The 23,303-nt window shown below is 44.8% G+C and overlaps 2 protein-coding genes across 2 annotated transcripts; one reads left to right on the forward strand and one right to left on the reverse strand.

The window, feature by feature from the left end:
* Positions 1-7,205: 7,205 nt before the first annotated feature.
* Positions 7,206-17,533, reverse strand: SCPEP1 (serine carboxypeptidase 1). The gene is made up of 13 exons (XM_082066776.1): positions 17,428-17,533; positions 15,899-16,044; positions 14,894-14,983; positions 14,366-14,521; positions 13,831-13,905; positions 13,525-13,597; positions 12,496-12,533; positions 12,184-12,312; positions 10,660-10,744; positions 9,738-9,851; positions 8,996-9,133; positions 7,664-7,827; positions 7,206-7,541 (listed from the first exon to the last, which is right to left on the reverse strand). Exons 1-13 carry the CDS (start codon positions 17,480-17,482, stop codon positions 7,476-7,478), a joined length of 1,329 nt encoding a protein of 442 aa, XP_081922902.1. The 5' UTR covers positions 17,483-17,533; the 3' UTR covers positions 7,206-7,475.
* Positions 17,534-17,605: 72 nt separating this feature from the next.
* Positions 17,606-22,622, forward strand: COIL (coilin). Its single transcript, XM_082066775.1, has 7 exons — positions 17,606-17,888; positions 18,250-19,432; positions 19,758-19,844; positions 20,566-20,613; positions 21,217-21,292; positions 21,825-21,913; positions 22,391-22,622. Exons 1-7 carry the CDS (start codon positions 17,641-17,643, stop codon positions 22,478-22,480), a joined length of 1,821 nt encoding a protein of 606 aa, XP_081922901.1. The 5' UTR covers positions 17,606-17,640; the 3' UTR covers positions 22,481-22,622.
* The last annotated feature ends 681 nt before the right edge of the window (positions 22,623-23,303 follow it).

A 23,303-nucleotide genomic window follows, 5' to 3' on the forward strand; every position in this document is an offset into this window, starting at 1 on the left:
CAGCTCGGGGAGCGGAGCGGGAGGGACAGCGAGGAGGAGGAGGGAGGGATGGAGGGAGGGATGGAAGAGAGCGGAGGGAGGACGCGAGCCCCGGGCGGAGGGAGGGAGCGAGGGAAGGGAGAACAATAGGGCAGAGCTGGAGGATGGGGAGGGAGGGGGTGGTGGGAACCCGCGCTCGGCGGGGCCGCCGCCAGGGGGCGCTGCGGCGGGCGGGAAGGGCGCGAGGGGCTGGCGGGCGGGCGGGAGGTGCGAGGGCGGCGGGGAGTCCGGGGACAGCGGCGCTGGGGAGCGGCCCTGGGAAGGAGGGAGGGGGGCAGGGGGAAGAGGAGAGCATGCTCCCCTCCAGCAGCTGGGGAACAGCAGGCCCGGCAGCCCCTGGGTTACTGTCACAGATGCAGTTACAGTCCCTTCACTGTTCCACACCTCAGTCCTCCTCCTCCCCGCCACCCCAAATGAAACACCAGTCACACTACAATTTCTTCTGAGAAAAAGCCATTGAGGTCCAGGCCAGGGGGAGAAAAGCTAAGTGTAGAGTTAAGGGACAATTAAGGTAAAGGAGGACGAGCAGCGCTTCCCGTGCTCCGTCGCGCTCCTGTGACAGGGCAGAGCTGTGCAGAGGCTCCTCGTGGCTGGGCTGGGTTTAGGACAGACACTGGACACCCACGCTCTAATGAGACACAGCTGGTAACGAAGGGATGTCCCTGCCTTTGCAGGATTGCTCATTAAAGCACAGCTGTCTCCATGGCTGGGTGTTAATGTGATCTCTGCTCTGTCCCTTTCCTTTCTCAGAGTTTCTTGGACTGCTCGTTAAGCCCACAGCTGTGAGCTGCCAGAGGGAAGCCCAGGAGGGGTTCTGGTTCCTGCACTGTGCCTCTCACCAGGGATCGCGGGGCAGCGTCCTGGGGAGGAAGGAGCACTGGCCGAGTCAGACTCAGGTACGTGCTGCATCCCCCAGCGCTTCTTCCCCAGCGAGGCTGCTGAGCACAGGTCACCATCCATCACCGAGTGACGTTCTGTAGGTGATGGATAGAGCTGTCTACCTAAAATGACCACGAAAGTGAGCAGGTTTTGAATTGAGACAGTATCCATTCATTTGCTCCTTGCAGTAAGAGAGGCCCATAGCAATCCTGAAAAGCCCATGATTAGAGCTGGCCAGTCAAATTAATCTCTTTTCTAGAACCAATAGGAGTGTTCTCCTCAGGAAGTTTTGTTTCTTCCAGCACAAGTCTCTCATTCCTTTTATGTGCAAATTCAGAGTTTGGGAAGATGCTGATCTGACATCCCTGCAGGCTGGAAGTCAGCTGTCAGTCACCACCACAGGGTCAGCACACGCTGCATTAGCGACACAGCTCCCCACAAATCCACCCCCCGACACAGATGAGGAGCCGGTTCCAGAGCCCCTGCCACCTTGACCTTTGGTTGGTTTTACAACAAATACAGAAGGGTTCTCCTGTTCCCTTTCTGATATACAAAAAGGTCTTTCCAAACTGGGGGAAAAAAAAAAAATCAAAGTGCAGAGATCAGACACGACCCTTGGGAAGCAAAGAATTTAGGAAGAGATGTGAAGAGATCTGAAAGAGAAAAGGGAGGCAAAATATTTGATCAGGAAACTTCTCTGAAGCTGTCTAGTTAGAGCAGGATTCTTAAGATGTGTGGACGTTTAGCTTTTATCTCAGGACCCTTGAACTCATATTCAAGTTACATGGGGATTGAGCTTAGCATACCCCTTAGGGGCATCTATTCAAAGTATTCAAAAATCTGTGAGCTGTTAGCCCTCAGAGCTGTGGAAAGCACACCTATGTGGAATCAGCTGCCGTTAGTCTAAGTGCTCTGAAGTGGAGTTCAAGCTCTTCAAAGCTTGAGAGCACACTTTTATCATTGTCCCACCTTGCTTGCTGAGATGGCCTTGGGGTGCCTCCTTGCGCCATCTGACTCACCTCCCTGTGTGCAGATGGGCAGCTGAAGAGAGGAGAATTGGGATGTGAGGGGCAGTCAGTTAAGGTCCAGGATAAGCTGGGGGCGCCCCAAGGGTGCTGAAGTCAGGATGCTGAGCTGAACACGTGCCATGCACTTGCACTGGTGAGGTACAGTTTGTAAAGCCAAACTGAGGAGGAGGTCAGTTCTTATTGCCAGTGGATGTAGCTGGCATCACTCCTTGCTGATCTCTGCTTCTCTGGTTCGCGGTAGAACAGATCTGCCATTTTTCCTGACTATATCAAAATACTTGTTTAATCAGAGGTGTTTGGCAGCTTCTTCATTTGACTTGTGCGCTGTGTGGAATAAATACTTTGTATGCTGTAAATCTAGTTTTCTGAACCTGAAATATGACTAGTGGTAGTGCTACTGTATTTGCCTGTTAAGAATGAATAGTTCAAGAGGAAACATTTCACTGAATACCACAGGCCATGGCTGTCATTTGCACGATTTGGTTACAATCAGCTGCTTTTCCATCAATGTCACTTCCACTTAACATAGGAAATTGTAATCTGCTGTCAGAAACAGCATCTAAGGACTGCATTCCCCAGGCTGATGACCTTATCTACAATTCTGGTTGTGTTCCAGCATATAGTAGCAACATCTTGAGGCCTGGCCTCTCAGAACATCTTCATAGCACAATTTCTCTTTATAATATACATAATGTAACCCACGTTGAATATTTGGCTTCTAACAGTCTTACTGTATTTTGAATCAAATCCTATTCCTGTTAACTTAATTCGGTGTGGCACAGAAGCAAGATACTTGATTTTTTTACTGCCATTTTGTCTAATCTTTTTTTCAATAATAAAAAGTTAAAGAACAACAACAAAACCTAACAAATTTGGGGGAAATGTCTCAACAAGGAAGGATCTTTCTTTGAAATTTTCTAGTTGCTAAAGGACATCACCTTGTAAAAGTTTTAGTGGATTAATTTCACATAGTATGAATGCTTCTCGATTTCAACAGCACTCTTACCAGATTACACACTAGGTGTGTGCATAACTCTGCTAGATGAGCCTACCTAGACAGCAAACTGCAGTTACCTCAGCAAACACACCGATGCCTTATTTCTTTATTCTTACAACACACATAATACCCTCAGAGACATCGATCAAAAGGTTTTAAGGATAGGCAGGGAATGCACCATTTGAAAAAGCACACGCCTAGGTAGAAATCACAATATTGAATGGTGTGTTCTGGTTAAAGCAGGCTAATTTAGCTGTTATTTGCAATTATAAAAAGGCTTGTTGTAATTGGGGTTGCACTCACAGAGACCAAAATATCTGTTCTCATGAAGTTATTACTAAGATTAAATAATCCTTCACATAAAACCATTTCCACTGCAAATTCTTAGGAATAACCTCATGTTTCCAAGTGCTGAGCGGGTTTTCCAGGGGCAGCGCCGAGCGCCAGCTGTTCCCGTGGCATTTGCAGGTCTCCTGACCCCACCGCGTGGTCACCCACTTCACTGCACCTTTGGCACCAGCCAAGAGAACCCATCGCTGGGCACCTTGCACAGGGCAGCTGGGTGAGGCTACTGGGGCTGGTAAGAAAAAACTTGTGTAATCCAGAGGTGAATGAATAGCATGGAATAAAGCAAGTTTTCTTCCTGTTCCAAGACATCCCACAGTCCTTCGAATGTCCTGGGGCCAAACTGCTCTTTCTGGTGCATTGCAGAAGCCTCCCTGTTGCCTTCTCTTAGAGGGGAAGGACAGAACCCCTCAGCTTTTCTCAGAGGAGCTCTAAGCAGTTGGGTAGATTTACATTTGCCTCAGCTTATAACGTGCAATGGCATCTGGCAATGTCCTGAAAGCACTAATGGTGCTGGAAAGCATCTGACAGCTGCCAGGCCACTAGGTCACTTCTGTGCATCAGGAGGAGACCGTCACTCCTTCACAGGAGACTCTGGGTATGATGACGTGTTTCAGATTCCAAGACAACCATGTAAAAAGGAGACCTAGTGCAACAGCTACACTCAAGTTATTTTCAACTCCTACCCCCAAAAGAGCTGTCAAGAGACACAAAAACATTCCTCTCTGCCTCCAACAAGCAAATATTAACAGACCTAAGCCCCAGACTCTTGGAAGGGAATTATTCCACCCCACAATTTATTAAAAAAAAAATCTAGCAAATCATCTAGCAGCTGTTAAAGTCTGAGGGTGCAGCAGCCAGTGTATTTTCTTTAAGCTAACTCACCCATAACATGATATATGAACCATTCAGTAAGTTGTCCCTTCCTGCTTCAGATAAAGTTTCTAAAATGTTGCCTATTTTGTCCTATTCAAGATGGACTCCACAACATCTGAATAAATATGTTCCAGCTGCAATTTTATTATAGCTGACTACAGGAATGTAATTCCCAGATATTGCTGTATTTAGCAATGAGATCTGGGACAGAATAATAAAATTAGAACACGATATACTACACTGATGCTAAAGCCAAACAGTGATTACTCGTTGTGTCTCAAAACAGATTGTGTAAGCTGAGTCCAAGTTGTCTGACTAATGGGAGATAAAGGACAGAACAAAAACATTTATGCAAGAGAATGGTCAATATATGAAATTTTTAAGGGTGCTTTGCTTTCCTTGGAAATACTTTAGGTGAGGGGTTTGTAAACTGAGATAGGCTGAAAAATCACTGCATTAGGCCACTCACACCAACACACCTCTGCTCCTGCAGATACATCCAACATAGTTTCCTACCACCCCAATCAGCAGCCAGCTAAAAGGAAAAAAAAATCCCCCCAAAGGGTGACCAGAATGACACATTTTTTCCTCCACAAGAGCTAAAGCTACTTCTTAACTACCAAATCTATTATACAGCAAATACCAAAAATAATGTACAGAGAAATCTTGTGAGGGTAAACTGTGCTATACTCCAATTCTCACTATTCCTTCTTCACTGTCCGTGGGTCAGATAAATCACTGGCCCTTTCCCGAATCCCTCCTGGAAAACATGAACTCACCCCAGAGTTCAGCAGTGACATGCAATGGTGCTGCCATCCAGCAGAATGTTTACAGGCTAATAGACATAACATGACAATGAAAAAGTGCTCCAAGGTTTCCATCTTGCCTCAGTACACAGATGTTCTTTTGTTGCAGCTTTGAATCCCAAGATAAGCAGATGTTGCAACACTTGAAAATGTTCATCTTCTGAAAATAATGCACACCTACATCCCACCATTAAGCCTCAAACTTTAAAGACATAAAATCGATGAGTGCTATGTGCCAAATTCCCTTTAGAAATAGCTTATGTGATTCACTCTTCCTACAGCAGAAATATTCCATGTCAGATTAGCTACATCAGAGACAAAAATTGCCTGCACAGATACTCCTGTGGTGGCAAACGGGGCAGATCTCGTCTTCTGCGTTCATCTGTCCACAACAACCTCAACCTCTACTGCACAGGAATCTTATAAATATTTAGAACGGTTCACTCTCAAGGATTTGTCAAGTGACAGCCCTTATCTGAAAATAGCATTCTGCATGAAATCAAAATGGACAAAGTATGTCAGTGCTAATCAGATACACAGCGGGACTTGAACTCCTCTCAAAGCAACCGATTTCTTACAGCATCTGCTGGACAGGTGACTTACCTCTGTGATGATCTGGAGCTGTGAGCACCAGTTACAAAGCCTTTGGTGAAATAAAAGGAAGGAATCTTCCTTGATATTAAAGGATTGCTGCTTTTTTGTTATTTGTATTTAAATGGACACTATTTAAAAGCCTGTCTCCACAGGCAAGTCATTTTATTCTAACATGTTTAGATTTGGCATAGCCCCTAAAACCAACAAATCATTACCACCAGCCTTCTTCAAACCATCTTTTTTCCCTCACAAGCCATCTCTTTGCCAACAGAAAAACCTGCAGAAGCTAAAACAATGCAGGACAAGAAACAGATGTCTCAGGCCTATCACTGAGCACAAGCTCTAGGCGGTGTGAATGAACATCCCATTTGATAAAGAAGCTTTACAGTCCTGTCCCCTTCCCTCTCAGCTGTGACTGCATCTGCTCCCATTGGCAGGGGCTTTACACCGAAAAGCCAAACCAGAAAAGACGCGATTTTCAAGCAGCGAAATCAATGTGATGCCCAAGAGAGAGGAATTAGATTAGACCCACTGTATTTATTGCAAAATCAGTTAAAAAAATCTGGGTTTGCATTGCTAAAGTTCTTAAGAACACAGTTCAAGCAGAGAACACGAAGAAGAAAAACAATTATTAGGTGCCAATACTCCAGCTGCTGGGTGATTGCGTACGTGTTTACACAGCATTATGCCTCAGTCCTTGCTAAGCCGACACTATCAGACATTTTATGACCGTTTCAGTTGCTGGAGTAATTGAGGGGTTGCTATTTATTTAGGATTCTGACAGCTGGAACAAGCTGTTGTGTCTCCTATCAGACACCAACAAGCAACAGTCACTTTGGGCTCCATAGCAGAAATCAAATGATGTCTGACCAAGTCTCCTCTTGACTGTGTACTATATTAAAAATATATATATTTTTTTTCAAAACAATAGGTCTCTGCAAGATTTTAAAAAAGCTCTAGAAAAATATGGATCAAGATACTGGTTCTAGTTTGTCTGCTACTATCTTTCAGAATTATGCTATTATTGCTCAAATAATGCTTTCCCTTCCACTCTCCAGGCCAAGCTCAGAAGGTTCTAAGAGGTTTCTGTCCATTAGGACTCTCTTCTGCACAAGAACAGGGTATTAACAGGGCTCCTGCTTCAGCGTTCAGGAAAGCAGGAATTCCTGCTGGATGTGCTTTAGGTGTTAAGTCTAAAGGCAAAATTTGGGGTAATGGTCATTAAAGAGAATGAAAACAAGAAACAAATGGTCAAATGAAAAAGGTCAAATCCTCCTTTGGGAGGGAGATGTGTTTTTCTCTCTCCATAGCACCGGAAGCCTGAAGAACCTCGTATCCTAACTCAGGCACCTCAGCACAATGAGATGAACTGGAATTCCTCTAGGGCAGCTCTTCTATCCTGGCATCTCCATATCTTCAGCTTGTAATCCAGCCAGGTGACTCAAGCAGAGGCCTGAGGACAAAGGAAGGAACGTTCCATGGCCTTACGAAAGGTTGGCTCTCAGAGAGGAACAAACAGCAAACCTGTCAGGATTCAAATAATTTTTGTCTTGGTGTGTGAACCGAAAACAGAACGTTCAGGGAAGGGCAGCTTTTTACGAAGTACGAAATTCTTCCAAGTCAAAGGCAAAGGCTCAGAGCTGGTTGAGCTAATGATTTATAAGAGTGGACTTTCCTCTGGAAGAGTCATTACAGTGTTAAGGCAGCAAAACATAGCTTACAAATTCAAAAGCAACAACTCATTCAAGGAAAAAATGCCTTTCCATAAGTGGCCGTGCATATTATCAGCAAGATCAGAGTTGCTATGTGTCCAAATAGCCATTGTTCCTCCTGTGGCTTATTATTCTGATCTCACATTCTGCAAGAGCACGGACATGGGGCAGCGGGCCATCCCAGCTGGCCTCCCCTTCCCTAGAGCTGCTGCTGGGTCACCATCCTGACCATTTTCAGAGCCATCTCTCCTTGATCGGACGGTACCTAGCACAGAGAGGAGAGCACACAGTGAGCAGCTGCTATAAGGAAGCAGACAGAAGCATGTAGACATCTTTAGTGTTCCTGCTGATTACGGTGCATCCCACCCCAAGAATTATTTTATTTACCATGTGCCCAGCCTTAAGAATCCAGAAGAAAGCCAAGTTCTCGTAGGCCTTGTGGAAAGCAGCTGTCTCAGTGGAGTCTGGAGACACATAGAGTGCCTTCCACCTTTGCTGGCTGAATTGGTCCAAATTAGGCCATTTCAGTTTCCGTATCCATGCCTCCTGGCCTGTTAGAGATAAGAGATATGCTTGATTACTGATACAGCAACTTGAGAATCCCGGTTCAGCTGGACTAGGTACCCACACAGCAGTGCTAGCAGAACAGCTCTGTGTGCTCAGATTCCAAACCCCATTTTTCTGTGCTTAAGAAAATGTCCACAGCTGTGTTCAGGACAAGCTGGAACAAACCAATGGAGGGAGAAGTTTTAGTCTGTGTCTGAATTACTGGAAGAATTTACATATTAACTCAAAATGTGATAAACTGAAGCACCGCTAACTGCTAATCTGTTTTGACAGCCTAAATACTCTGTTTCCTGATATATTGATTGCTATATTGTTCATGAAGGGCATCTGAATATCTAAGTGGGCAGAGACGAAGGAAGGATAAAGCTTTTCACCACACAGGAAGATGTTTGCACAGTCGGTGACTGCAGATTATTTGAATCGATAAGAAAAGGTGAACAGAAGAGAGCACGGCAGTCTCGCAGCACGAGGCATTTCAGCAATACTTGGCCTGGCTCCCAAACTGCCACTTGATCAAGCTGGCATCTTGTAAGCAGCAAGGGACAAACAAAGCCCTTGAGTGGCCAGACATGCAGGTGCCTACACAGGTTTCTGAGCAGCAGGTGTGATCACTCTCCAGCTGCACCCTCCCTCATTAATTACCAACACCCTTGTTCCACCTCACCTGGCACTGCGCTCTCTGCTGCAGGTCACTGACCCGCATTGTGCACAAATCTGCAGAAAGATACATCCCAGAGAACAGGATCTTCAAGGCACAGCAGGAGAAGAGAGAATAATCTCCATATATGTATTCACCTATCCTCATTCTTCATTTATAAACAAGCGTACATAAATACATACATGTCTATCCAGAAGAATGAAGTGAATTATTACCTACGTACTTACTTATGGGCTTGACTGAAAGAAACAGTTGTTGATGTTGCAGATCCATTTGCCAACAGAACAATGGAGGTAAAATAATTGTCTATCTTAGAGGGATGTAAACAAAACATACTAAGAGCTGCTCATTTCTGACTGTAGTATTTAAGAGTTGCCAGTTCTGTGCAAATCTCCCACCTAAGACTGGACAGATCCAGGTACCAACATTACTGGCAACTTCACATTCTACTTTTCACATGTGCTGTTCCCAACCCCAATCAAGAAGCCCCTTACCCATGGTGTCAACAATGAGATCCAGCTGCCCATTGTAGACTGTAACACTGACGTTGGCTGCCAACAGCTGGTCAACAATATCGATGACAGGTTTCATGAAGTCCTCAGCCATGTTGTCAAAGACATCTCTGGACTGACCTGGTTGGAACCAGAAAGAAGACAAGTTTTAACTGATGAAGAATGTCATCCCCAAGCTGGGAAAGAACCAACTAAGGCTCCTAAAATGCAGCTCATGGCTGCATAAACCAGTCCTCGCTCAAAGCAGCAGCCGGTGGTTTATTGGTCTGAGGAACTAAAGAGAACAGAGCGGCCATGCTCCCACTGGAGCTCACACACAGCTTTGTTGCTTCTCACTCCTACTACACACACATACAGGGTGCTGGCATCAGTCCTTTCTGTTTCACACCCTCCCCTCCACACCGTGCAGCATTACATGATACCAGATTTCTGGCAGAGAGAAACTGCCCGGAATTTCAGCCAGAAAACAGCTGCTGAGACACAGAACATCTTCTTCCTTCACCTGTATTTTTAGCTGCTTGACTAATGATGGATACAAGCAGCAGAATCAGAACCACGTCTGCTCCCACGAGCCTGCCCCATTACATGTTCATTTCTGAGAAAAAGTCCTCTTCTTAGGCCCAAGGATAATGACAATTTAGCGTGACTGCTTACTATGGGAAAGCATCTTCCTACAGACTGCGATAATGCACTCATTAGATCCACATAGCAGACAGGAAAGTACCTCCCCATTTCACACAGTCAGGAATGATTTTTAGCTTCTTTCTGATGGGTCCATTCATCAACTCATTGAGGCTGTCCTTATGCATATTTTTGACATGGCGTTGGTAAAGTCTTACTGAAAAAAAGAGGACGCACTTTGATTAGTGGCCCATTTGAGACAGTTGTCCTGCACAGATAACAATTTTCAGTGTTACAGTCATGGCCAACAAACTCTTCTCTAATGCAAACGCAACACCAGAGAGAGTTTTGCTTACTTTTACCAGAAACCACTGAAGTCAACCCTTATTTAGGTCAGGGGATGATACCAGGAGAACTCAACCATCCGTTTCTACTTTTGGCTAACACAGCACTTTTTCAGGGCACCAGCTTCTGCTTTAGCCACTTGCTACAGACACAATTCCTTTTCCTCAACAGGCCAGTTATTTTTGAGCTGCAGTGCTTTACTTTGGGGAGTTAATTGTGCCATTCATCTTCCCTGCTGAAGCCAATAGAAAGAGATAAGGAGCTTGAAAGAAACTCTATACATGTGTTTTTCACACTGATGCATAAACATCATGGAGTCTAATCAGACTGTTTATATTGATGAGACATTTTTGTGTCCTAGCTTGAAGACAGAAATTAAAGACATTAAGAGGAAGTAACTTAAAGGTTAAAAACTGTGTCACAATTATACTGAATACTTCCTTGGAATAATTTGTGCAGGATGTATAGGTGGAGGTGTAATCTACAGAAGTGTTCCACATTCCTATTTATCCCTATTTATGCAAGAGCAAACAATTTCTGCTCAGAATATCAATATTCTTTGGATCTGAAGGCCCCATTTAAAGGATGTGCTAAATTGAGGCGGTTCCCGCTATCAGAGTTGAAGGTACGCGAATGCAAACATAGGGCCTCAGAAGCTCAAGTACTTATATGCAACTTACTGAGATGGAGATTTTCTTGTTCATCTAATTTTGTTTCTGGAACCTCCTTTGTCATGATGTTGTAGAAGTTCACATTGTCTGTGTTCTGAAAACACAAGATAACAAAAACATTTCTCAGATATGAAGAGCACACTCTTCTGAAAAAAGAGATAAGTAAATCCTAAGTAAAGGACTTTGTGACCTGCCACTTCACCTACACATCAGGAAGGTTTTATGGAAAAACTTTGGTCTACAGTTGCTTTGGGAAGTGGGGAAGTTTTCTCAAGTCTGTACTGTTCACACATGGGTTCTGCCACAGATTTTATTTACACCTCTGAAACGGATGTGAAGCCACAGGAAGCCTTCCACCCAAATGACTGCAGATTCTCATCGCTCATTAGGGAGCTGCAATGCCAGATGATGCTTTCAGATGGTCTCTTCTGCTAGATCTAGTCTAGCCTGATGCTGCCTCTTGCTCAACATCCTCCCAGCCTACAACCCTTTGAAATGCTTCCTCAAGAACGTGGTGATAAAGATCAGCCACTCCTCTTTTGGAACTGAAGACATCTGAACGAGTCCAAGGATTGTAGACTGGCAGCTCTGATCCAGACAGCAAATTGTCTGCATCTGAAGGACACATGTGATCAATGTTGCCTTTACAGAAGTTACTCCAGATTCCTGAAGCCCCATTTTATCAAATATTTGAATTTTGAAGTTCAGAAACCAGCTCACAACAGCAACCCTAGAAGAACCGAAGTGCCCGCACCCTGACTGATAACACAACTGGGAGGAGAAGACAAGCAGACTTGAAGAGAAAGGCAAAATAGGAACCACAAGTTCCTTCAAAAGAAGTGAAACCAACTATGTGCAAGGCACTGCCAGTTACGAATAAAACAAAACAGAGTGAAAAAAGGAAGCAGCTCCAGATTAGTCTTTCAGTTTGAAGAAGCCAGAGCATTACTTGTACTAAAACAAAAACACAAGGAAGAGTGAGATTTTGGAGCAACCCTTCAACAGGAAAAAACAGAGTGAACCTTTATCTTTTAAGCTGGAACTTTCTAAGTAACAAGATGCAATAACCCACAGTAACAGGACATAACTTGAGGTTCCTTTCCACCCTGTGCACCTACTGTAGTTCTTTATAGATCTGTGCTTAACTTGAAATCTGTGTGTCCCTGGATGCCCTTTTCAATATGCAAAACAAAGCTTTTGAAGAGACATAGCGCTTTTAAGTTGAAACCAGGTTCTGTAGAAGTCAATGGGACTAGTTGCATGCTAAAAATTAAGCACTTATTTAAGTGATTTGCCAGGTTGAAACCTTGATGCAACACTGCAGGCCCGTGTGGGTCACCTTACCCACTGCCTCCTACAATTACCCAGTGGTACGCAGCAAATAGTGCTTTTACATCAGCGCTGGGATGAAACAGATACTGGTAAAAATGACTGGGCAGGATTCACAGCATCCTAGTGCTCATAGAAAGGATAACCTGAAATTGTGTCTGCCCCAGGCACCAGTTAGTTATTGCTGCTGGTCAAAGATCTCACCTCTTCAATGACTTCTTCAGCTTTGCCCCAGAGCTCCGTGGCCAATCCATATTGATTTTTATTTATTGCATCCATTATTTCTTTGGCAACAGCAGTCACCTCTCGTAGACCATTATCATCAAGGAGAGACTGGAAGATAAACACACAAGAGAACAACTTCAATTATAATTTCACAGACATTTCTCATTAATAGTCTCCATGCATTTGAGGTTTTATTCTGGCTAAGAGCTAACCTCAAAAATCAACATCCACTTATACTGGAGGGCAGTACAAGTAACCAGGTGAGGACCAAGAGTTTAAGAAGGTACTTACTGTGCTGTAAAGGTAGGGCGCCCAAGACAGCACAGAGTCTAAAGAAACAGAAAAGATTTCAAACATCTACGTTTTTGACATACGATTTCCTTTACTTTTCCCTTATTGTAGCAAGAATGGTTGTGGCAAAAATATATGGAGATGAATTAATTAGTAAAAAGAGACTGTCAGCTCAGTTTAGCCCTAAGGTTATGTACCACAGAGCAGGTTCTTTACAAACCAATAAAAGCACTGCAATGTCACTATAAACTCTTAGGCATTAACCAGTGAAATTTATTTAAAGCAACAGATGTGTTCTTACCAAACTGTTCTCACCCCAATGCTGCAGAACGTTGCTGGAACACGGGGGAGATCTGACAGGTGAACAGGCATTGTCTAAATGGATTTGTTTGCAGAAGCTACAGGAGGGTGGAAATCTGGGTATAAACCAAATCTGGTTTATAACAAGTTTGTTTATAAGGTGTCAATGATCAGCTGATCCTAATACAGACAGGGGTTTGCTCGATACTGTCCTGTGCTGCAGAGAATCTGTGCAGCCTGCTCTTGCAAATCTCACTGAAGGACTGAGAGCCCTTTGTTTTTTGTTGGTTTCTGTTTTTTAACCTCCACCAGACACACACCCTGTCCCTACCGTGTCTGGGAGCACATCAGTTCCTCAGCACAAGGTCTTCTTGGGAAAAGAGAAAACCTCAGTTATGACCTTGTGAATCACCTGGTGGCCACATTTGAAGTGCAGTTCTCTTACCAAACACCCCGGATGCTGCAGATGCATAAGGACATTTCACCAGCACCCCACCTCACATGCCAGCACACTGCTCACTGACTTTGCTCTCTGACCTTTCATTATCTAGATATCTCTTCAATCACAGCTTGCAATATTGAAGTATTCCTTTTTGATCTACCCAACTCACTACAGATTTAATTCACTTGAGGCAGGGCTCACTAGAGGCATTTTGACTCTAGGTACTTGTGGAATGATAAAACACCGAAACAACAAACTACCCACAGTCTAAGGATTTTTAAACATACCCAAAGGAGAAATCCATGAGTCTCCAAGAGCAGTCCCCATAAAATTGCACTTTATGGTCCCTTTTTGAACAGCCTTGATGAATAACAGAAAAGACAAAACCAAACAAATCACAAAAAATATAATTAAAAAAATAATAATCAGCTTTTAGTGAAATAGTCATTGACTCTAGAGCCAGTTTTCTTTAAGTAAAAAAATAGGTAGCAGTCTGAATTAGACAACAGGGACGATGTATTGCAGGAAACGCAAGTACTTGTAGAACACCATGTTTTAAAGTGAAAAGTGACCGACATCCTCCAATTACTCACCTCATGCAGCGCTAGCGCAATCCCAGCAGCCATTTTACCGCCGTAAGATTCAGAAAATATGTAGAATGGGATGGTCTGGAGAGAGAGAAGCCACACAACAAACCCGTTGGACAGAGGGCAGGAGAGACCTTCAACTGCCTCCCGCAGAACCCAGCTCTGGCTCTTCACCTCCGCTATCATACACTGGATGTTTCTATGATTCTAACCTGCAGATAGGATTTACGTAACATCCTGGTGTAATTAGTGGGGGAAGTTTTGAAGCAGGCACTTCAGTATTTTGGAACTGAAACAGCCGTGATCCTACATGCTTCTCGGATTGCCCGATGGACAATAATCCACCCCACTGCTTAACTAACTAGCACCAAATTCAAGACACCACTTCTGAATTGTGGGAAGTAAGAGGCAGAGACCCCCACCAAATGCATGTTACCTAGCAGAAACACTGCCCATCTGGAAGGCTGTTCACCAATTCCTTTTGAGATCTGTTCAAAGCCAAATTAAAATGTGATTCTAACCAAGAATTCAAATCACTTACCTGGAATTCTGTTCTATGTGTGAAGAATTCTCCAAGAAAAACCATCATGTCAGAAACTACTGTGGTGAGGTTTTTTGCAAACAAGCTGCAGTCATCCACATAACTGAATCCAGTGCCCACAGGATTATCCACAAACAAGATACTGGCTGCCTGCAACTGTACAAGCAGAAAGAGTTTGTATGAAACCTCAGTTTAGCACCAGCACAAAGCTTAGTTTTGAGGGCACAAATGTTTAACTGAGCCACCGAATCTCTGGCCCTGAAAGAACTTGCAAAAAAAAGAGGTGCAAATCCAAAAGGGAGAATGGTGCAGGTGAAAATCGTTTTCAGGTCTTTCAATTTGCCCAAGCTGCAACAAGAAAGGCACCCCAAAAATCCCAGTGATCCAAGGGCAGATCACCCACACGATCTAGGGAACTCCAGAGTAGTAGTACAACTATTCGTAGCTCAGAGCACAAATACATCTCTTTGAATAAACTTCCAATAAACATTTGCAATCAGTAATTAGAAGCTGAACATTCTACTATACCCAAGTTGTATTTCTTGGTTTCATTTCTTTGTCTAATGGACCAATCTCTTCAAAGTTCCCAAATCCACAGCCTGAAGCTCCTGGACCTCCCTGTGGGGAAACACCAAATGACAAATAAGTTAAAAGGCAGCATGATAGAGATAGGAGAAAAATGAAATCAAGCCAATAAGTAGAATGACAGACTGTAATTTTTTTTAAAATGGCTTTTGCACTACATGTTAGTTTGCCATGCAGGCTCTCTTCCTCTTCCTCTTTCATTATGTGTACACACGCTACTTCTGAAAGCAAGAATTTAAACAGAAAAGCAATTACCCACTTGTCAAAGCACCTAATGAGTTGAATGCTGTGTGATGCAGTTTGAAAATCCTTCCCCTTATTCCCTTAATACTGAATGCAAGACTTGGCCATCTACAGAGGTTTGCAAGTCATTAGTTTTATCAGCATGTACAGCGTGTGCGTTCCACTCTGAAGAAATAACCCAGAAGGAAAAAAGACCAAGTCATCAAGTGATTATGTTCAACATTAACTTCTGAATCGTACTGCTGGAAGTGGATGTGGAGCTCACCCCGCTGCCTTTCATCAAACTGTGATTGAACGGGACCAATCTCCAGACGATCAGAGTCTCTCTTAGTTGTTTCCATTTAGAAATCTTTCTAAATCTCTGATCATTTTATCTACTCTTTCTCTGGACATTGTTTAGACCACAAGCACTTCAGGAAAGGAGCTGTGACACTACAATGTACTTGCACTACTGTTGTATAAACGATAAGAACCACCTCTACTTCTGCAATTTAACTTGATGGAGGGTGAGCAGTTGAAGGCACCCCACAATTGGAAAATGATATTTACATTATTTCTTCCCAACCCGAAAACTTCTTTTGCAAAATGAATCATTTAGAATCGGACAATTTCGAATGCTATTTCTGTAGAGCTGAAAGATATGCATCAAACCAACCCAGGCACAGATAGAAAGTTACTGTTTAAGTGTCTTTCACCAAACTTTACCTGAAGCCACAAGATGAGAGGTAATTCTGTGAAGTCTTTGGTTGGGTTATTTGCATAGTAGAGCCACCAGAACATGTGGGCCTTACTTCGAACCTGCACATATCCCCACAGCTCCTTGGGCTCTGGGGTCTGCCTCAGAACTGCGCCTAGGGGAGAAAGCAACATAAAATCAGGTAAGCAAAAAGGATCAGCTTGGGGTTTTCTACCAGATTTGTTCCAAAATATTACATTTCAATCTTGGGTGTGATAATTAGAAGTGCTTCCATTAAAAAGATTACTATAAGAATCCTGCCTATACTTACACCCACAGACATCGCTGAGTTATCATCAATGAATGAACTTAAGTGTGTAATTAAGCGCTTCATTATCAGAGCCTGATGTTACAGTGGCTGCTGAAATAGCAGCCCAATAGCTAGAAGTTTTCCTATCCGGGAAACGTTTCTCATGTTTTCGAGGCCTGGGCTGAAAGCACAGCCCCAGTAGACACGATGGAACAACTCACACGGCTTCAGGGCCACCAGGGCTCCTTCGGGGATCCAACACTGATCTCAGTCACTGGGATCAGTGACTTACAGTCCCCAAGAGTAAATGCAGAACAGGCAAATGGGTCAATTCTAAATGAACCCAAGATCTAAACCTAAACTCAGTTTAAGTCTGTAGAGTCTCATCAACTTAAGCAGCCAGTCTATTCTGCCATCTGGGATACAGACGCTTTCCCAGGAAAAGACCTTTGAAACTACATCCCATAATCTTCTTGATTACAACAGAAGGCAGCAGTCCACTGAAGAAGCGGCAATAAGGCTTTTCCAAGCCACAGCGCCTGGTCTGTGCTGATCCACAGTGCCGAACAGGTCACATCAGCGCGGTGACGCCGTTCCCACCAACCCGATCTGGCTGTTTGCCCCTCGCAGCCCCCCAGCCCACGGTCTCAGCGACAAAACGCTGCCCACGAGCAGCAGGACAGGGACCTGCGCTCCTGTCCGCCGCGCCAGCCCCACGGTAACCTCCTGGTACAGACACACTGGTGTGCGTGGCTTCTGCACCGGCCCTCCAAGGAACACAAGAGGGTCTGGGGGTTTTTGGGAAGGAGGTGACAGCTCGGGGTGTAACAGCCCTGGGAATCGCTGCCCTAGTTTATGGAGCCGGGACCTGAATTTCCAAGTTCCTGCTCCAAAAAGATTCCCTGGGGCTCCGGGGAGCGCAGACCCCAGTCAGCCGGCTGGGAGGAGCGGTCCCAAGGTCACGATAGTCACGATAGTCCCCGGCAAAGACACGGCCACAGCCCTGGCTGGGGCCACCTGGGACCTCCCACGGGCCTGACCCCGACCCGCTCCCGCCGGCGCTTCTGTCCCCCACGTCCCGCCCGGTCACCACCCCGGGAGGCTCGGAAACCTCCGGCGCCTCAGCCCAGGCCCTTCCCGGTAGCGGCCGCGGGACACGTCGTGCCCAGAGGCCGCCGCTCCGCCACTGCCCGGGCACGTCCGCAGGGCAGAACAACCCCGTGTCCCGTCGCGCCCCCCGGCCCGTACCTGCTGCCAGTCCCGCCAGCCCCGCCAGCAGCAGCGGGAGCAGCCCCGTCCCCATCCCGCCAACAGCTCCCGCCGCCGCGGCCGCGCTGTCACGTGCGCGGGGACCAGCCCCGCCCCGCCCGCAGGGGGCGTGGCCAAGCCTCGCGCGCCGCCCGCCCTTTTTGTCCCATGCGTGGCGCCGTCGCTCCCGCGCCCGCCTCCTCCTCCCCCAAGATGGCGGCGGCCGGCGGCCCCGTGCGGCTGCGGCTGCTGTTCGACCACCCGCCGCCGGGCAGCCCGGGCTGCGCGCTGTGCTGGCTGCTGCTGGAGCCCAGCCAGGTGCGCCTCGTCACCGACCTCCTCAGCCTCATCCGCCACCGCTTCGGCTTCAGCCGGCGGACCCGCCTCAGCCTCTTCCTCGACGGGGCGCTGCTGCCCCCCACCGAGAGCGCCCGCCTGGTGCGGGACAACGACTCGCTGCGGTACGGCGGGGATGCCCGGGGGGGCGAGCGCTCAGGGCACCGGCCCCACTGCCTGAGGAACCCGGGGTGTCTGAAAAGGGCGGTAAATCCCCTCAGGGGCGGTAATTTCCCTCAGGGGGAGAGCGCGGCCCCAGCATCTGCGCCCCCCAGCCGCCTCAAACCGGCCTCGCCGCCCCTGGGCCCCCCGGGGGGGCTCGGGACTCACCCCGCGGTTGGGAAAGCGGCCCCTGCTCTGGAAGGAGCTCTGAACTGCCCCTTTGGAGCATCCCCGCTGCCAAAGACACGTCTACCCGAGCTGCTAACATGTAGCAAAAAGGTGTTAGTTATGTTGAATATTGCCCTTTTTTGTTTTTCTTGACAGAGTGAAATTGGAAGAGGTAGTTGCAGATTATGAAGAAATAGATGATGGCTTCTCTTATGCACCAAAAGAGGAGAAAAAAAGGCATAAACAAAAGCAGGATGAGGAAGAATTGTCTAGAAATGAAGAAAGGCATAAAAGGGAAAAGAAAAAGAAAAAACATAATCCTGAGCATTCCACTAGTAGGGAAGAGACCTCTGTCGATATTCAGGACTCTCTAAAAAGGTACAAGAAAAGAAAAAGAAAGGAAGAAGTTAGTGGAAGAAGTAGACTCAGAGAAGGTAGGGAAGAGAGCTCTACTGACCACTCTAAAAAGCTTAAAAAAGAAGAGATGGAGAAACAGTTGGCGACAAAAAAGAAGGATGAAAAGCAGACAAAGGCCGCTGCAGCAAAGGTGGCTTTAGAACGGGCGGATGGGAGCTCTTCTCTAAATTCTGGTAAAAATTACACCAAAAAAATCACAACACAGTCCAGAAGAAAGAGGCTGGGATCTTCGGATTCCTCCAGCACGTCATCTGACAGCGACAGCAACGAATTAAATGTAAAGCAAAATAAATCTCCCCATAAACATGTAGTAGCAACACTTCCCAAAGACAAATCCCAAGCTGCTGCAAATTCTGATGTGAAAACTGTTGTTTCTAATAAATTGACTGTAAAGTCTAATGCTGAAAAGTCTACTAAGACCGCAATTAGTAAAAGCGCTAAAAAATCCCAGTCCTCTAGTTCAGATTCTGACTCGAGTACAGAGGATGAGAAGGCAGCAACAGCACAAGCCAGTACTGTAAAGGAAAAGTCGCTGCCTACCAACGTGGCAGCTGTAAAAACCGGTACCACCAAGGCTCCCAAGGCAAAGACCTCCTCTTCAGAGTCCGATAGTTCAGATTCAGAAACACTTGTTATTAAAAAACCCACAGCAAATGCTGGCCTGAATAATTCCATGGTAAGAAACTGCACTAAACCGTTGCCGAGCGGCGTTCAAGGCCCACTCGCCAGCTCAGGTCGTGGAAGGGGCCGTGGAACAGCACAAGATTCCTTCTGGGGGGGACCCAGGGGCCGTGGGTACCATGGGATGATGCGGGGCCAAGGCCGCGGGAGAGGAGCCAACTTCTTCTATAACTACAGCAGCGAAGGCCAGAAACAGAGGCAGTTAAATGAAGCTGCGACAAACACTTCTGTTCTTGTCCAGGTGGGTCATGGGGCACCTTTGTATTGCAGCTTTAGCCACACAAAAAATGTACAGTCATTTGTAAAAGCAGAAAAAGACTGACAGGGTAAAGGTTGATCTTAATACATCTGATATTTACTGTATGTAAATCTGATATTTCCTCTAGCAGCCTGAGGAAGTGTTTATGAAACAGTATGTAAGTGATTGTATTATATATATCACAACAAGCGCTCAGATATGTACCTTACTCTTCTCAGAATGTCTTACAATTGGTTCAGCATAAACAATGTCTTCTATTTTTATTAACACAGTAATTAATCCAATGGGTTTATTGTTTGTTTCACAGAATCCTGTGGATGTCCCCAGGAGAGACTATAGTGTGTTACCTCTTCTAGCTGCCCCACCACAAGTGGGAGAAAGAATTGCCTTTAAGGTAAAGAACTTGTGAAATACTGAATGTTAGTGGGCTACAGTTGTTTCGTTTGGACCACTCTAAGTCTTTTAGGACACGCTACAGACAGCATAGTCCTGACAACCAAAAGCTTACACTGAAGAACTTAATCTTACATTGTGCTGGGACCATTATCCTACAGGTATAAGAGTTAGGAAGTAGTTGTCATCCTACTTAGTTGTTCTTTTTTAAAAAATTTGTTTTAAACTGGAGCACACAAGTCAGTTCACAAATAATAGAATTTTCCAGTTGCACCTTCACAAAGACTCTCTCTACCATGGGCATATTTTCAAGGTTTATGCCAGAAGGAGGCATGTTACCCCTCTCTTTTCAACATGCAAGGCAAGTCAGCATTAAAATTAATGCTATAAAAAGAAAAAACCACTTCTATGTTATTCCTCTATGTAGTGTTTCTACGATATCTTTGCAAATCTCACCATACATATAATTACTCTTCACTGCAAAATATAAAGTAAACGAAAATGAAATTGCTGCAGTTGAGGAGACTGGGATCCATCTCCCTGATCTCCTCTCACAGCCTGACCTGAACAGAAATCGTTGGAGGAGCAGCTGGGACTGAGATCGGCATCGGGAGCGGGATCCTCGATTCTCGCGCTTTCCTCTTGCTGAAGAAACCGTGCTGGGGTTTAGGTGGCATCATCCAGGATAAGTTGTAACTTGTTATCTGCATTTCTTTCAACAGCGCTTGGAACTAACTGAAAATTACAGTCCTGAAGTTTCAGACTATAAGGTACAGTTTTTCTTTCCTCCCTTCATTCACTCATAAAACTATTTTAAGTGAAGAAGGGCTGAAATATTTTGAGGTTATGCAGTATTATTCTTCTCATCCAGTTGGCTCCTTGGGCTCTTCCTGGTGCAGCAGTAAAAACAAAAACTCTAGAACTCAAAACGTAATTGAAAATTTGAAAGGTGTAGTATTTAAATAAAGAAAAAAACAAGCATTAGTAATGATCATTAATATTTTAGAGATGACAAAAAATTCACACCTTCAAGTAGAAAAATGTAGCTGTATTCAAGTCTGCTGCGGTTTGAAGTCAAGGCAAGTTCTTGAAACTGGTGCAAGCAAGATTTTGTAGCTACTTCAAATAACTTGGTTTCTGCATTAGTATTGATTTAAGTTACAAGAATGGTGACAATGAGTAACTTTGGTTTGTTGATGCCAGTAAGTGCAGATTGCTGAGCTTTAATACTCTGCAGATTTTATGCATAGAGGTAGAAAAATCTGACAGACAGATACAGTTCCTCTAACTGAGATCAAGTACCACAGTGGCTGTAAATATGGAATAGTTACCTAGTATATCTCATCTTATTCTTTTCTTGTTACTTTATGAAGGAGGGGAAAATAATCAGTTGGAATGCTGATAAAAAAGAGATCGAGCTTGAGATCCTTTCATCGTCAGCAGGACAGTGTACGTACCATGGGGCACCAAATGCTTGTTGTCATGTGCATCACCTGGAAAACAGTCCAAGGCACTTCTCGTGTTTCAGGAGTATTTCCAATTTCCTTGGGTATCTTCTCAACTATATGGAATTACAGAGAGAATTTTAGATGATAATGCTGTTCTTTGTGGCATCAGTGAAGCCACTGTCTTTGGTGGGCGTGGAACTGAGTCCCTGCGATGACAAAGTGCACTTCAGACACCAAAACCGTGTCTCTGAAAGCGCATGTGTAAACCGTGGTTGCCATTTAAGCCAGCATTAATGAGTCATCATCGTATGAGTGTTTTTGCCAAATTTAGGCAGCATATTATTGATTCACTTTTTCATACATATATTAGATAATTACCTTAATTCTGACGTGCAGAATCCAGTTCTTCCTCCGATTTTCTGTTACAATTATGATCCCGAGCACACCCTGGTTTTGTCTTGCTGTCTAACTATGGTAAACAGTTAAACCTCTTTGCTCATGGTTAACGGGAGTTATTTTTGTTTGGTTTTAAGTTGCTAAAGAGCCAGGGAAGTTCGATCTGGTTTATCAGTCTGCAGATGGAGGAGAACTGATAGAGTATGCGGTTCCTCAGGACACAAAGGTACGTGGGTGACCTCTTTTGAAGCCCATTACAAGCTCTGCGCGGCTGATACATGTCCTGCTTTATGACTGTTCATCCCTTTGAGATCCCTTTATCGTAATGTGTCTGATTAAAATAAAAGCAAGCAAAAATACTTGTTGTTTTCTAGCAAGAATATGCATGATTATTCGATTAACTAGATTCAAACCCAGTCATCAAACTGTGTAACCTTTTGTTTTGGCTAACAAAATAAGCAATGTCATGTTTAGATAATTGGGTCTTAAAAGGTTATTAATTTGATGCACTGTTGTTCTTACCTGCATCGCTCCTTACCCAGGACGTCAGGCAGGTTGAGGTTCATTAAGATGGTGAATCACAGGAAGGATCCGGGATGTTTGTCCAGCAGTGCTGTTGTTCAAGTCTAGAAAAACAATGTAGGAGAAATTGCATCTGCCTGTATATCTGGGACACGCTAAGTATTGTCTCTTTTGTTTTCAGATTACTGAAAGTTGGGATGCACTGATAGAGCCAAGACTGATTGTTGAGCCTCCAGTTAACGGATCCAGCATTGAAAATGGAACAATCTAGGATGAATGTAAATAATTGTATGGACTTGTTTTGTGAAATGCTGCCTTCTAGTTCTGAGGGCAGCGGATGCACTGGTGGATATTTTTAATAAATGGTTTTAAAATTAAACTATGCCAAAAGAAATAAATGTTTTTTTGTCTTAGGCTATGCTTTTATGTAATACAGGAATACATCGTTTACTATAAAACCTCCAGAACTGGAATGGTGTGATCAAAAAGATGAAATACAACCTTGTCCTGCCGGTAGCTCGGTTTATGTGTCTGGATTTGGTGAGGGGTGTGTGAGGTAGCTTGCTGTAAGGATAATTAAAACAACATCTGAAAATCAAATAAAAGTATTGTTGATATGCACGCCTCTTTCTCTACAGCTGCAGAGCACGATACAAGTGCCAGGACCTTGTGGTTATTTACAGGGTTCACCTGAACATGTCAAGAAAAGTTTGTGGATTTTAAGCTTCTGTAATTTTGAGAGGCAGATAAATTGTGTTGGTGTAACTGTCAACTTTGCCTAGAAGTAGCAGGATATAAAACAAATCCCTGGCAAAATTGTGTCCCACTGTGTTAATCTGTGTAGGCTCTGAACACCTTTTTGTTTGTTTTAAAGCAAACCCTTTCAATGCTGAAGTTTCTGTGCTGCCTTTCTTTCCTTCGTACCAGCAGAATGGGGCAGCAGGTGCTGGCCCTGCACTGCACTGACAGCTCTGCTCATTATGTGCTAATTACCAGCACTGAGGTAGCACCTTGTACCCATGGACTACTTGTATCTTGGCAAGTCGTACAATATAAGATAATCCCTGTCCTAGGTAGTTGACGCTTAGACAGAA

Source organism: Streptopelia decaocto, assembly GCF_964273445.1.
Source record: "Streptopelia decaocto genome assembly, chromosome: 16".
NCBI classification, from domain to species: domain Eukaryota; kingdom Metazoa; phylum Chordata; class Aves; order Columbiformes; family Columbidae; genus Streptopelia; species Streptopelia decaocto.

Coding starts and splice junctions, on each gene's coding strand:
- COIL (XM_082066775.1), top strand. CDS start 17,641: ATGGCGGCGGCCGGCGGCCCCGTGCGGCTGCGGCTGCTGTTCGACCAC. Junction 21,293..21,824: donor TTCATCGTCAGCAGGACAGT/GTACGTACCATG, acceptor TTTGGTTTTAAG/TTGCTAAAGAGCCAGGGAAG. Junction 21,914..22,390: donor CGGTTCCTCAGGACACAAAG/GTACGTGGGTGA, acceptor TTTTGTTTTCAG/ATTACTGAAAGTTGGGATGC.
- SCPEP1 (XM_082066776.1), bottom strand. CDS start 17,482: ATGGGGACGGGGCTGCTCCCGCTGCTGCTGGCGGGGCTGGCGGGACTG. Junction 14,522..14,893: donor AACCAAGAAATACAACTTGG/GTATAGTAGAAT, acceptor CTGCTTGTACAG/TTGCAGGCAGCCAGTATCTT. Junction 7,542..7,663: donor TTCTTAAGGCTGGGCACATG/GTAAATAAAATA, acceptor TCTCTGTGCTAG/GTACCGTCCGATCAAGGAGA.